This window comes from Ochotona curzoniae, unplaced genomic scaffold, assembly GCF_017591425.1.
Source record: "Ochotona curzoniae isolate NIBS_2020 unplaced genomic scaffold, NIBS_Ocur_1.0 scaffold_4506, whole genome shotgun sequence".
Classification (NCBI taxonomy): domain Eukaryota; kingdom Metazoa; phylum Chordata; class Mammalia; order Lagomorpha; family Ochotonidae; genus Ochotona; species Ochotona curzoniae.
In genome coordinates, this window is record NW_024467119.1 from 37,748,510 (window position 1) to 37,761,599 (window position 13,090).

Here is a 13,090-nt window from a genome sequence, read left to right on the forward strand (position 1 = left end):
AGAAAAAAAAGATGTCACTATTAATATCACCGTCCTCTATTCCCATATTTTCTTTTTAAGATGTATTTAGTTATTTGAAAGATTTGTTGAGGGGACAGCCAGAGAGAGAAGAGTTCTTTCATTCACTGGCTCACACCCCATGTGGCTTCACCGCAGCTCCCAGGGATGATGAGTCAGCCGGAAGACAGGGGCCAGGAGATTCACGGATGCCTCCCTCACGGGTGACAGGGGCCTAAAGCACTTCGGTCACCTTCTGCTGCTTTTCCCAGGTCATTAGCAGGGAGCTGGATTGGAAGTGGAGCTGCCAGAACATCAATCCCCTCCCTAAAGTATCTACCTGATGTTTCCAGGTATTAGGTAAAGGAAAGCATACCCTACTTTCCCCTCAGAACAAATGATCTGTGACAATATGAAATCATAATAAAACACATCCAAGTGAGGAAGACCATTCACCCTAATTATGAAAGTACTCCAAGATACTATAATTTCCCTTTTTCTGTACTAAAGGTTTCCTACCCTTGACCTCATTCAGTCCCCATACATCAAGGAGCTTAGCGAACAAAGAAACCATAAGGGACAGGTGTTTAGCTTAGCAGTTAAGTCAACTGCATCCCACAAAGAAGTGCTGGAGTTTGATCACTGACTCTAGTTCTTAACTCCAGTTTCCTGCCAAGCAGACTCTAATAGGCAGGTGCCGATACCAGTGATTGGGAGCACAGTCCCCAGCATACCTCCAGCTCTTGTGAGCATTTGGGTAGTTAACCAATGAGTTAAGGGAACACTCTCCACCTCCCTCTAGTCCTTTATATCTAAAATGGTGCAGGGGGGAGGAAATAAGGAAGAATTTTAGTGATATCACCCATCTGCCATCCTCTATAGTTGCAATTAGAGCTATAACTGTCAGTCTTTTTTTAAGATTTATTCATTTATTGGAAAGTCAGATATATAGAGAGGAGGAGAGACAGAGAGGAAGATCTTCCATCCGATGATTCACTCCCCAAGTATGTGCAACAGCCAATGCTATGCTGATCCAAAGCCAGGATCCAGGAACTTCTTCCGGGTCTCCCACACGAGTGCAGGGTCCCAAAGCTTTGGGCCGTCCTCAGGCCACAAGCAGGGAGCTGGACGGGAAGCGGGGCCACCGGGATTAGAACCAGCGCCCATATGGGATCCTGGGCATGCAAGGCGAGGACTTTGGCTGCTAGGCCACGCTGCCGGGCCCCCAACTTCTCATTTTACCAGTTTCCGTCAATGTAATAGTAATTGCAATCCCAGATTTACCAACCGCTGATCTACGAGGGGTTAGCACTGCCAAGTGGCTTGGTTTCTAGGAGTCCCTATTAGATCAGATTTTTTTTTAAATCAAGTGGTCTAGGGCAAGTCCTTAATATCCTAGCAATCCTTACTTTCTTTTGTAAAAAGAGGATCTTCAGTAACACTAAAGAATCTGGTATTTCAGTGGTCAGTAACTCAGTTACCACTAGGAATTAGCACTTAAGAGGACCTGAAGGATTTGTAAGCTGGAATGAAAAAAAAGGGGCACATCAAATCAGTTCCAAATCATAAGGAAGTTAGGCTAGCAAGTCTTCAAAAGATGAAGAAAAACTTATTAATAGAAGCTGAATTACTAACATTCATATTCAAATAATACAAGGAATATTCAGAAAGTTCATAAGAAATATTTAAAAACATGTCTCTTGAAATTTCTGCATCAAAATAAGCTTAATTTTTCCTAAATATTATTTGAGCAACAAAGACAGCACAAAGAGAGAAGAACCAGAGAGAGACTGCTTCTCGTCTTTTTGGCTAACATCAAGTGAGAAAAAGAACTTGCTTTAACCTGCTAGTCCGCGCCCCTAATGTAGGAACAGATGAGGACTGGACTAGGCTGAAGGTGGGGACTTTAACCCAGCTCCCCCATGGGTGGGAACCAACCATTTGAATTGTTCCCGGGGTTTCCACTAGTAGGAATCTGGAATTAAGACTCAAATTTAGGCACGCCATCATGGGATACTGGCATCATAACTGGTGTCTTACTTGCTAAGTCAAATGCCTTACTATACACATTACAACAGTAGCTACTGACCAAATTACTAGCCTAAGATTTACAAAATTCAGATGTATGAGTGTGAAGAGGAGTATGACAAAACACAATAAACAGAATTGTCATCTAAAATAACAACACTAAGAAGAAAATTCACATTCTACCAGTATTTATAAAAAAAAAAGGCTATCAGAATATTCTTACTTTAAAAATCCAGTTTCTTGCTGATGTGCACCTGCTGGTTTGTGGGGGCAAGGGAAGCAGATAATGGTAGTAGTACTTAGATACCTGCTGCCAACACAGGAGACCTCAAGCTGCATAAGTCATTTGGAGAGTGACTCTATCGGTGAACAGAAGATCTATCTCAATCTTTTTTTTTTTAAAGATTTATTTTATTTTTATTGGAAAGGCGGATATACAGAGAGGAGAGACAGAGAGGAAGATCTTCCGTCCGATGATTCACTCCCCAAGTGCTTTCCCGGGCCACAGGCAGGGAGCTGGATGGGAAGTGGGGCTGCCGGGATTAGAACCAGCGCCCATATGGGATCCCGGGCGTGCAAGGCAAGGACTTTAACCATTACGCCACTGCACCAGGCCCTCAATCTTTTTTAAAAAAGGTTGATGGTGAGGGCCCAGCACGGTGGCCTAATGGCTAAAGTGCTCGCCTTGAACGTGCTGGATGCTATATGCATGCCAGTTCATATCCCGGCATCCCTGCTTCCCATCCAGCTCCCTGCTTATGGCCTGGGAAAGCAGTAGAGGACGGTCCAAAGCCTTGGGACCCCGCACCCGTGTGGGAGACCGGGAAAAACTCTGGCTTCTGGCTTCAGATCAGCTTAGCTCTGGCCGTTGCAGTCACTTAGTGAATCATTGGATGGAAGATCTTCCTCTGTCTCTCCTCCTCTCTGTATATATACCTGACCTTGCAATAAAAATAAATAAGTCTTAAAAAAAAAAAGCAGCTAAAACACTCAATGCTCTCTGCTACTCCATGTTGACTGGGACTATTGCCTTTTGAGTGTAAAAACAAACAGAAAACAAGCAACTTGGAGAAAACAGGCATGAATAAGAAAATGTATTTTAAAAAGCAATATGTGCCCGGCGCGGTGGCACAGTGGTTAAGGTCTTCGCCTTGCACGCCCAGGGATCCCATATGGGCACCAGTTCTATCCCGGCAGCCCCGCGTCCCTTCCAGCTCCCTGCCTGTGGCCCGGAAAAGCAGTCGAGGACGGCCCAAAGCTTTGGGACCCTGCGCCCACGTGGGAGACCCGGAGGAGTCTCCTGGCTTCGGATTGGCATAGCATCGGCCGTTGCGCTCACTTGGGAAGTGAATCATCGGATGGAAGATCTTCCTCTCTGTCTCTCCTCTCTGTATATCCACCTTTCCAATAAAAAAAATAATAATAAAGATAAATCTTTTTTTAAAAAAAAGCAATATACAGGACCTGGCGTGGTGGCCTAGTGGCTAAAGTCCTCACCTTGAATGCACTGGGATCCCACAGGGACGCCGGTTCCAATCCCAGCAGCTCCACTTCCCATCCAGCTCCCTGCTTGTGGCCTGGGAAGGCAGTCAAAGACGGCCCAAAGCTTTGGGACCCTGCACCCATGTGGGAGACCGGAAGAGGTTCCTGGTCCTGGCTTCAGATCAGCGCAGCAATAGCCGTTGCAGTCACTCGGGGAGTGAATCATTGAACAGAAGATCTTCCTCTCTGTCTCTCCTCCTCTCTGTATATCTGACTTTATAACAAAAATGAATACATCTTTAAAAAAGAAACAGTAAAAGGATATCCAAAGACAAAGATCACTAGGCATATTTGCAGGAAGTTGGATTGGAAGTAGAGCAGCACAACCTTGAACTGGCCTAGCACTAAAATGGAACAGGTGCTCCATTATGGGACGCAAGCAGCAACTCACCTGGTACCTCCTAACGTAAGTATTAATTAAATCTCTAAAAATTTTATTAGCTGGAAGCTAAAATCAAGAGTAGAGCCAGTGCTTGACCTTAAGCACTCCAACATGGCATGTGAGGATCTCAACTGCCAGACGGAAGGCTTGCCTCCACACTAATTCTTTTTCAAAATGAGAAGGAAGGCTTTAAAATCTGCAGCCCACAGTCAAGTGTATTTGCAGAAGCTCTTTGACCAATATAGTTTTTAAGTTCTCATTTTGCTGACAAAACATCTACCTTACAAATACATTATTAACTAATGCACAGACTGACATAGGTAAAAGGTTATTCATCACAACAGCATTTGAAATAGCAAATGCTTGGAAATAACCTCAATCGTGGGTGGGAAAACTTTCATTTGCCCAGGCCATTTGGACATTCATAACATCATAAAATTATCAGTTTTTATGTTGGCCAGCTATAAATTATTAAATTTCAAGTCCCACCTGCAGGTGCCTTGACAGGTTCAGGTCAAGTGATTTCAAGGGCCACTACACCTGACCTAATGTTGATTGATACAGAAATAATTGTTAAAGCTATAACATCCAAAACATACCATGAGAAAAAAAAGATTTGTGTTGATAAAAAATACTATAAAAACATTAAGTGAAAAACATACTATGTCAGCAAAATACCTGTAGCTATCACATTAAAAAAATTTTTTTTTACTTAGTTGAAAGGCAAGTGACAGATACAGAAAAAGGCAGATCTTCCACATACCAGTAAACTCACTTGCACCCCAATGGCCACAACAGCCACAACTGGGGCAGGACAAAGCAAGAAGCCCAGAATTTCATTCCAGTCTCCCACAAGGGCCATCACCCACTCTGTTCCAAGTGTGTTAGCAGAAAGCTGGATCAAAAGTGAAACAGCCTAATACAGACAGCAAGGAAAGGAGGACCTAAGCCCCCCACCCACAACCAAGGACAGAAAACTGAAATACTTATGTTACCTTCCTTCCCCCACAACCCAACCTTCTCCAAAGTAATCAGAGACTCACAGGAGTTTGCAACTCCCTCACCTTTGTAACATTAATACATCAGAAATAAACCAAAAAATTTTTAAAAGTGGATCAGCTCCTTTATGAGTACCTGTATTATAAGAGGCTATTGCTAACTTGATGTGCCACAATGCAGCCCTACTATTTTTCAGAAGATACATAAGTCTCTATCAAAACATAACAAAATCAAAAGCTAGCTGGTTGGGGATCAGTTAAAGGTGACTTGACTATACACTCTACGTTGACAGTGCAAATTACTGTTTACACACTCAAACACACCCCTTAACAAAAAGATTAACTCATGGGGCTTGCAATATGTCACAGTGGGTTAAGCTACCACTTGTGCCATCCAGCATCCCATATGGGTGCAGTTCAATTCCCCTCAGCTCCAACCATCTGTGAGATGTGAAAGCAGGGAGGGTGGTACACGCCTTGGGCCCCTGCACTCACAAAGGAGACTCCGGGGAAGCTCCTGGCTAAAGCCTGCCCACTGTGGGCATTTGGGAAAGTGAATCAATGGGTAAGAGATCTCTCTGGTCTCTCTCTTTCTCCCTGTAACTTCCTTTCAAAGAAATACATTTTTTATAAAACAATTAACTCATGAGAAACTTAATTCCATAAAAGACCAAGTAACTATTTTTAAATGTTTAAAATGGGTAACTTTTCTAGGATGAAAGTAAAAAGCAATTTACACAATAAAACTAGTTATACGTATGTACCTTGCAAAGTTAAACTAAATAGGCACACATGTATTTGTACACAGAAAGGATGACTGGATTTCAGTTACTATTTGCATTTGGGAGCCTCAGCCACACGTGGCTCATTAAATTTAACATCATCAAAATTATATAATGTTTAAAATTAAACTTCTTGGTTGCACTTGCCACATTTTCTAGTGCTCAACTATATTCTGCAGCTAGTGGAGACTATATTATAACAGTAACAGCATTTCCATCACCACAGAAACTTCTTCAACGAGTCTTTTCAGGAAGAATCTTCAAAAACACTAGCAAAAAAGAGTGTCCTGGAAAGAACTAAATGGCTGGGGACAACAGGCAGGAAATAAAAGACATTTTCCTATCAATGACAGATTCAGAATTCACCTTATGTTCTTAACATAAGTATACTTCAGAAAATTCATGAAAGAAAACACAATTAAGATATTTTATTTTCATCATATACATGCTCCATGAATTTTTCTTAAGAGCCTTCATTTCAGGTTAAATCAACCCTATGGGGTGAAGTTTGGAGTTATGTCACCACCTGCAAGGCTGGCGTCTTCCATCAGAGCACCTGTTTCAGCAACAGCTGCTCTGCTTCTAATGCACCGCCCTGTTAATATGTCTTATAAAGGAGAATACAGTCCATGTGCTCAGTCCCTACCAATCACATGGAGACCCATATGGAATTCTAGCCCTGACTTTATCCTGGTCACCCAACTCTCACTGCTCTGGGCACTTGGGAAGTGAAACAGCATACAGAAAAGCTATGTCACTTCACCCTTCATGTAAATAAGCATTTTAAAAAATAATGACTATTACAATAAAAATATATAAGATGATATACTGAGACACATGCAAATACATTTTATAAAAGGGACTGTACATCTGCAGACTTTGATATTCATGGTGTGTGTCCCAGAACTGATGACTTTTGAGTCTTCAAATTCAGACACTGAGGTGTTAGCTTTTTAGTCATCTATACGTCTGTTGTGTTTTATTACAATAGGGTCTAACAACAAATGTCCACACATGCACCTATAAAGTTTGTCAAACTCAATCTCCATTTCTGAAATCAAGGCTAACCCACTGGAAATATAATTCCAAGTTTAAGAACACACACTCTAGAATTGGCTGCTTTAGTTTGAGCCTCACCCTATTTATTAGCTGTGTGATCAAGGGGTAAATTAGTCACACAGTTACTTAATAATTAAACATCTGTCTCGGTTTCCTCATCTTTGAAATACTAAATACCACTTTCCTTATAGGTTTGCTGTAAAGAATATATGAATTAATTTTATGTAAAGCATTTAATGTGCTCAACATACAGCAAGAACTGTATATTAGCAACTATTAAGAAATAAAAATCTGCTTATATTAAAAATAGTTCTTACAAACAGGTTAGGTTAAAGGTCTTCAGTTTTAGTCTGTTGCTTACAACTTTAAACTCATACCCCTGAAAATACAACCCTGATTGGGTTCCATGACTCAAGAGAAACGTACTGAGCAATGACTAAATTCCAGGCTTCCTTGTGCCTATGGAATAATATATCAAAAATCCCTAATGGGGAAAAATTACTGGTTCCTGACCACATTCTCAGGGTCTAGAAATGCTTACCAATATTTTAAGAGACAAAAATTATCCTTTTCTCTCCAGAAATAACTAGGATCATTTGAAGCAAGACTAGTAATTTTTAAAATAAGGATAGGAATGCAGAGTATGCAAGAGTTATGAGGCACAGGTTTTTAATTCCTCCCTAATGGCAAAGAATCAGCCATCAAAAGGCAGCCATATGAATTTTCTTGCCAAGGAGAAAAGGTTATGTATATATATATGGATAAATCCGAAGTGGGCATGGTGGCACAGCGAGTTAATAAGCCACTTATTAAGACACTCAAATCCCCCACATTGAAGTGCCTGGGGGGTCCAGAATTCCTCAGCTTTGGACCCAACTTCCTGTTAATGCATCCTGGGAAGCAGGAGTTAAGGCCCAAGTATGTGAGTTTCTCTCACTCACATGGGAGACCTGGGTAAGCTCCTGACAGCCCTGGCTATTGAAAGTATATGGAGGCGTGAACATAGTAGATGGAAAATCTGCCACTCTTAGATGAGTAAAAACACTTAAAAAACAAAAATTATTTTAAGATACCTTACTCTAATTTTTTGGTGAGACTGAAAAATCTGTCTTCAGGACCACAGATATTTATCAGACCAGAAATAATGTTCATTTATTTTTCAAAAAGCCTCTGTAACAAAGATGGTGCAACTTAAATAATATGAGATTAATGAGATTTCCAGAGGTACAATGAAGGAAAAGAAATGACCATTCCTGGAACAATTATTTTAGAGATCCTAACACTTCTATAGCACTCTTAACATTAGAAAAACCAAACACAGTATGTTTTTCTCCTGTAATTTTTCTGTCTAAATTAGATTAAGCTAACATTACAAATTATTTGCCAACTCGAATGTTTAAATTGTATTGACACTGAATTTCTCCAATTACAAGCATTAATTCAATCAAGAGTACAAGCTAAAATTTGTAGAACACCACAACAAATATATTCAGCTTACTAGTGAACTCAGACTCCTTCACTAAACCAAAAGTGCTAATTTACTTGCAAGATCAACTTTCAATATTAAAGCACTAAATTACGTAATTGTTACTCTGTATTAATTTACTTTTATTAATCTATAATAAAAGCACACTTAAAGTATATTAAAAAAAGCAAGCATTAGATCAGCTGAGAACCCAAGGTGACTCACTTATAAAATTAGGAAAATTCAAAAGACATGTAGTCTATGTCCCTGCCTTTCAAGTACATGAAAATATTTTTCTAAACATGGCATAAAAACAAGCAAAAATTACACATCTTCATAACTAAAGAAAACAAAATCATCCTCTTATTTTTTTAAAAAAATACAGGTCCAAAAAAAGAACAGAAACCATAAAAATAAATACAGAATGAAAATAAAGCAACAAAGAAACATGACCCACTGGAAGAAAGATGGCCTGGGCAAACTGCCTGACCACCTTCACTGTCTAATTCTGACCTATCCAGAGTTTAAATGCCAACAGGATAGCAGGATAGTACTCTTGGTCCCCATGTTTAAAATTCTGCCATACTATTTGTAAAGTGATGAAATGTGCCCTTTAGTATTCCCTTTCAAGATTTTCAACAAAATATCTGAAGCTGTATCTTAATGCGACTGTAACAATCTTACATACATTTAAAAAGCACACAACAGAGTAACATAAAAATGTTACTGTATGTATGTAATTTCCAAAAGTAAAAGCCATCAATACCTACAGAAGGTGGGACAGACAGAAAAAAACAAAGGCTCTGAAGTGCTTATGACTAAGCACAACAGAGAAGGATGAAATTCAAAATTCACCTGAAGCAGCAATGAACAAACAGAATTTCTGCAGGTTTCAGCAAAGTTATCTCAATTGCAATCCAATAGCTAATTGGTGTGAAAAAGATTAATGCAACTAGTTAAAAATCATTGAAATTCTACATACATGACTAGCCCATGCACAAGAGCATATTAAGAACATGGAAAATTTGCTCATTACTGCTTAAAAAAAAAAAAGTAGTACTTCAAAGTACTTCAACACCATTTTACTTGCAACCTCAAAATACTAGTTTTGATCTAGATTTCCACATTCACATGAGATTTCAGGCAGCTCCCTTACTCTCCAAATTTAAACATACAATCAAAATCTCCCCAAGGAAGCACTGGATTACTGTACCATTGACCACAACTCCAGGAAATTCAGTCTCTTTAGGAATTCACATTGAAGGTGGGATAGAATCTCATCTTGTACAACTTTGTATCCAAAGAACATTAGCTACAACTTCCTAAACACTCCAGGGGCTATAAACATTTACTGACTTATTAATCCTTCACCACTTTTAAAGTTCTAGTCTGTGCTGCCGAACACAGCTTGTGAAATTCAAGGGATCTAGTGGAGTCACACAATAATATTATCCTTTTCTTCCTTAGCCTTTGCCCCACACCCAGCCGCACTGACTTTTCCTCATGGAGGGGTAAGTTGGAGCAGAGCCAACCAAAGCCAGGATCAAAATTTGTCAACGGGACTTTAAGTTCTGCATATTTATCCTTCGTTGAGTTTATATAACAATGTTTTAAAATCAGTTAACTGTATCACCAACTGAAGAGTCAATTGCAGCTGATTTCAATTCTGGCAACAAGAGAAAGCCAGTTTACAACAATGTTATGAAAATAACCTATTTCACAGTCTACAGGTTTCTTGAAATAGTTACATAAAAGCATTTTTAAAAATCAAGGCAAATTAGTAAAGTATTACCAAAATCACAAGCTACCAAGAAAAGATAATGCAGAAATACCTGACAACGCAGCTCTAGTACCGGTTCCAAAGTGTCAAAGGTTTTCTGGCTGCTAACAGATTCCATTATGCACCTCAGTGACTGTCATACAGATGTGACATTCCTAAAACTGCAACACGGGCCCAGAAGTTTCAGTGAGCCAGTGCTGGCATACCCCAACTATGACAAGACATCCTCTGTATTAGGGATAACCACCTACTTTCTGCTCTGAGACTCGTATGCTTCAGTAACGTTTTAAATGGCGCCTACATTGAGAGGAAAGCCTGTAGCATGGGTAGAGTTATAAAAAAAAAAAAGAAAAGAAAAAGTCATTTCAGAAGTTTATATCCTTGATAAACTAGCTCGGAAATCTTCCAGACGCTAAGACTCAGAACAGATGGACGTGGACCCGTTCGCATTCTCTCAGGCGTGCGCACTGCGCGGAAAGGATGAATGAATGGAAGACAAGCGCGTGTGAAATGCAGTAGGTCCGGCCGGCGACCAGCCCGGCGGCAGCGATCTGTAGGCCTCGCTCCTCCCCCTTCCCTCCTCCATGACAGCCCAGTCCCAAGCATGGAGGGGCGAGGACAATGTGATCCCCCCTTCTCACCACCACCTCCCCTGGTCTTACGGGGACGGCTTCACCGCGCAGCGCCGGGCTTTCCTCCCCACCCCAAACCTCTCTCGCCTCCCCGGCCGCCAACCCCGGCAACTCTGGAGCGCACAGCGGGGACATGCGCTCGTTCCCCTAGGCTCTCGGCGGCGAGGTCGTGGCTTCCCCGGCGCGTGCCGCCGCACCACTCCCGCCTCACCCGCCCTCCCGCACCGCGCGCCCACCGGCTCGCCAGCCCACCCGTCCTAGTCCAGACTTGCACGCGCCTCGCACCCGTGCGCCGGGACTGGAGCTCGGGGCACCGGAGAGGGAGGCCACGGCTGCCCCGGGGCGCTAGCCCGCTCTCTCCATCGCGTTCCAGGCCGGCTCGCCGCCCACCCGCCCAGTGGATCCCGGCGCCGGCTCGGGACCGACCCCGCGCCCTCCTAGCCACCGAGACACGTTCCCCACACGCGTAGCCCAGGGCTCCGATCACCCCCGTACCCCCGGGGAGACCCCTCGCGGCTCCTCGGCAGGCGCCACGCCGCCCCTCCCCCACCCGTCTCCCCGGCTCCGGGGCCCCCACTAGAACGTGTGCGCTCCACGCCGCCGCGGCCAGCCTCCGGGGCGCCCCCCAGTTGCCCGCGGGAGGTCAGGCCCAAGAAGAGGGGGAGGGGACGGGAAAGGGTAGCGTGCACGCTGGGAGCGCCGTCCCGCGGGGTCCCCCAGTCAGAAAGGAGACCGAGCGCGGGGACCGGTGGGGGTGGGGGCCAAAGGCAATACTCACCGGTTCCACAGTCGCCATCTTAGATCGATCTGATCGCACAACCGCTCCTGAAGGGGGGGGTGAGAGGAAAAATTGAGATTCAAACCGGATTGGCCGGCTCCTACCCACGTGACGGACGTGTCCGTTTGGCCCGGCGGCGCCTGCGCAAGACTGCGGCTGCGTGGGTAACAAGTGGCTTCTGGGAAGTGGAGTCTTTTTTTTTTTTTAAGAGGCAAAGTTTTTTTTAAAAAGGGCTGGTCACGTGGCGGACGGGTTGGGCGCGCGGTTCTGAAGGCGGCGGGCACTCGCGTGCCGCAGGCTGGTTTTCAGTCCTCGGCTCTTCCGCCGGGGCGGCTCCAGTGGCAGGCGCTTACTACCGGGCATGCCTACCGTGCCCTTTGTCGCCCTGTCCTCCCATCTTCCCCGGAACGGTGGGAACTGCAGGCTCAGCACGCACAGCGTTTCATTGGCTTAGTTGAGGTCCTGTGTGTTTATGTCTTTGGACCTCCTACCATTTTCTCTTGGTTTCCAAAGGAGGTGGCGATGGAGAGTGGAAGCAGGTCGACCCTCCCCCTGTGCCCCGGCTCGGCTAACGCTGCTGGTGGTTCGCTGCCATCGCTGCGAAGGGCGATGGGCGGAACCCGTCGCAGTACCCACTCGCCACGAGCCAGGGGGAGGCGGAGAGGTCCGACCGCTTCGCAGGGCTGAGTCTTAGCGTAAAAACTACTTGGCAGTTCTGTCCAGTCGGTTCCAAGATTCTGCTTTAATGTGAAGGGTAATAGCCTAAGTCCAGGTGCCAGCCAGGGGAAGCCACTCCGGGCCCCGCTGACTAAGCCCTGGACTGTCAGCAGTCGTTGAGCCGGGTCAACTATGACTCTTGACGTTGACTCATTCACCTCAGGCGAGTCGCTTCATCATTCAGAGCCTCGGGTTTTTCGTGGATGAACCACAGGTGTAATACACTTACCTCACAAGGGTGTGCTGTGGTAATGACTGTAACCAGCTTTGAAAAGGCACGGGGCTCTGGGACTCTGTAAATGCTTCGTAATAAACAGCCGCGCGTCCTTTCTTTAGGATCAGCTGCTTCCCCTGCGGTTGTTTTTAAAAACAGTGTTGGTAATTTTTCCTTCTGTTTACTTTGTTACGGTATAATGTGCGCCAGTGCAATTTTACAGTTTCAGCATGTTTTACTTCTTTACAGCTGTAGCTGCCACCAGCAGAGGTTTCAGTATTCGGGAAATTGTTACACTGCCAATCATCATCGATTGTTAGAAATATGTCCCCATGCTAGCATCCTGCGGTTCTTTTCCCTCTAAGATACTGTGTTACCATTTCTCAGGACAGTGCTTTTCTGCACAGTCTGCAAGAGATAGGACAAAATGGAGTGCTTCTGTAAGGTCCTAAAGAAGAAGATAACTATCTCATTGCTGTTTCCCAGACATCTTAAGGATATCAACAGCAAGAACAGCAGTATAAGCAGGCTGGCCGTGCCTGCCTCCTTTTGGTGTTGCTGAAAACCAGAGCTGTGTCATAGCTATTATTGAGTGCATAATGGATGCTTGGGTTGACTAACACATAATTGAGGTTGTCTAAGAACGCAAAGCCATTGCCTGGTCAAATGTGTTGCCTGAATGTCAGAAGTGATTAATGAAAGGTTTTGTCTGGTCA

General features: G+C 43.8%; 1 protein-coding gene across 2 annotated transcripts in view; it reads right to left on the reverse strand.

Annotated features, from left to right (window-relative positions):
- Window positions 1-12,119, reverse strand: part of EIF4E (eukaryotic translation initiation factor 4E) — a 30,896-nt gene extending 18,777 nt beyond the window's left edge. Inside the window, exon 1 of one of the 2 annotated variants that reach the window (XM_040967459.1) lies at window positions 11,444-12,119. In XM_040967459.1, the coding sequence (XP_040823393.1) occupies window positions 11,444-11,461 (18 nt within the window). In that variant the 5' untranslated portion in view covers window positions 11,462-12,119. Of the gene's footprint in view, window positions 1-10,085; window positions 10,595-11,443 lie in introns of those variants that run through there. The other variant, XM_040967458.1, reaches the window with a different exon arrangement.
- Between the last annotated feature and the right edge of the window lie 971 nt (window positions 12,120-13,090).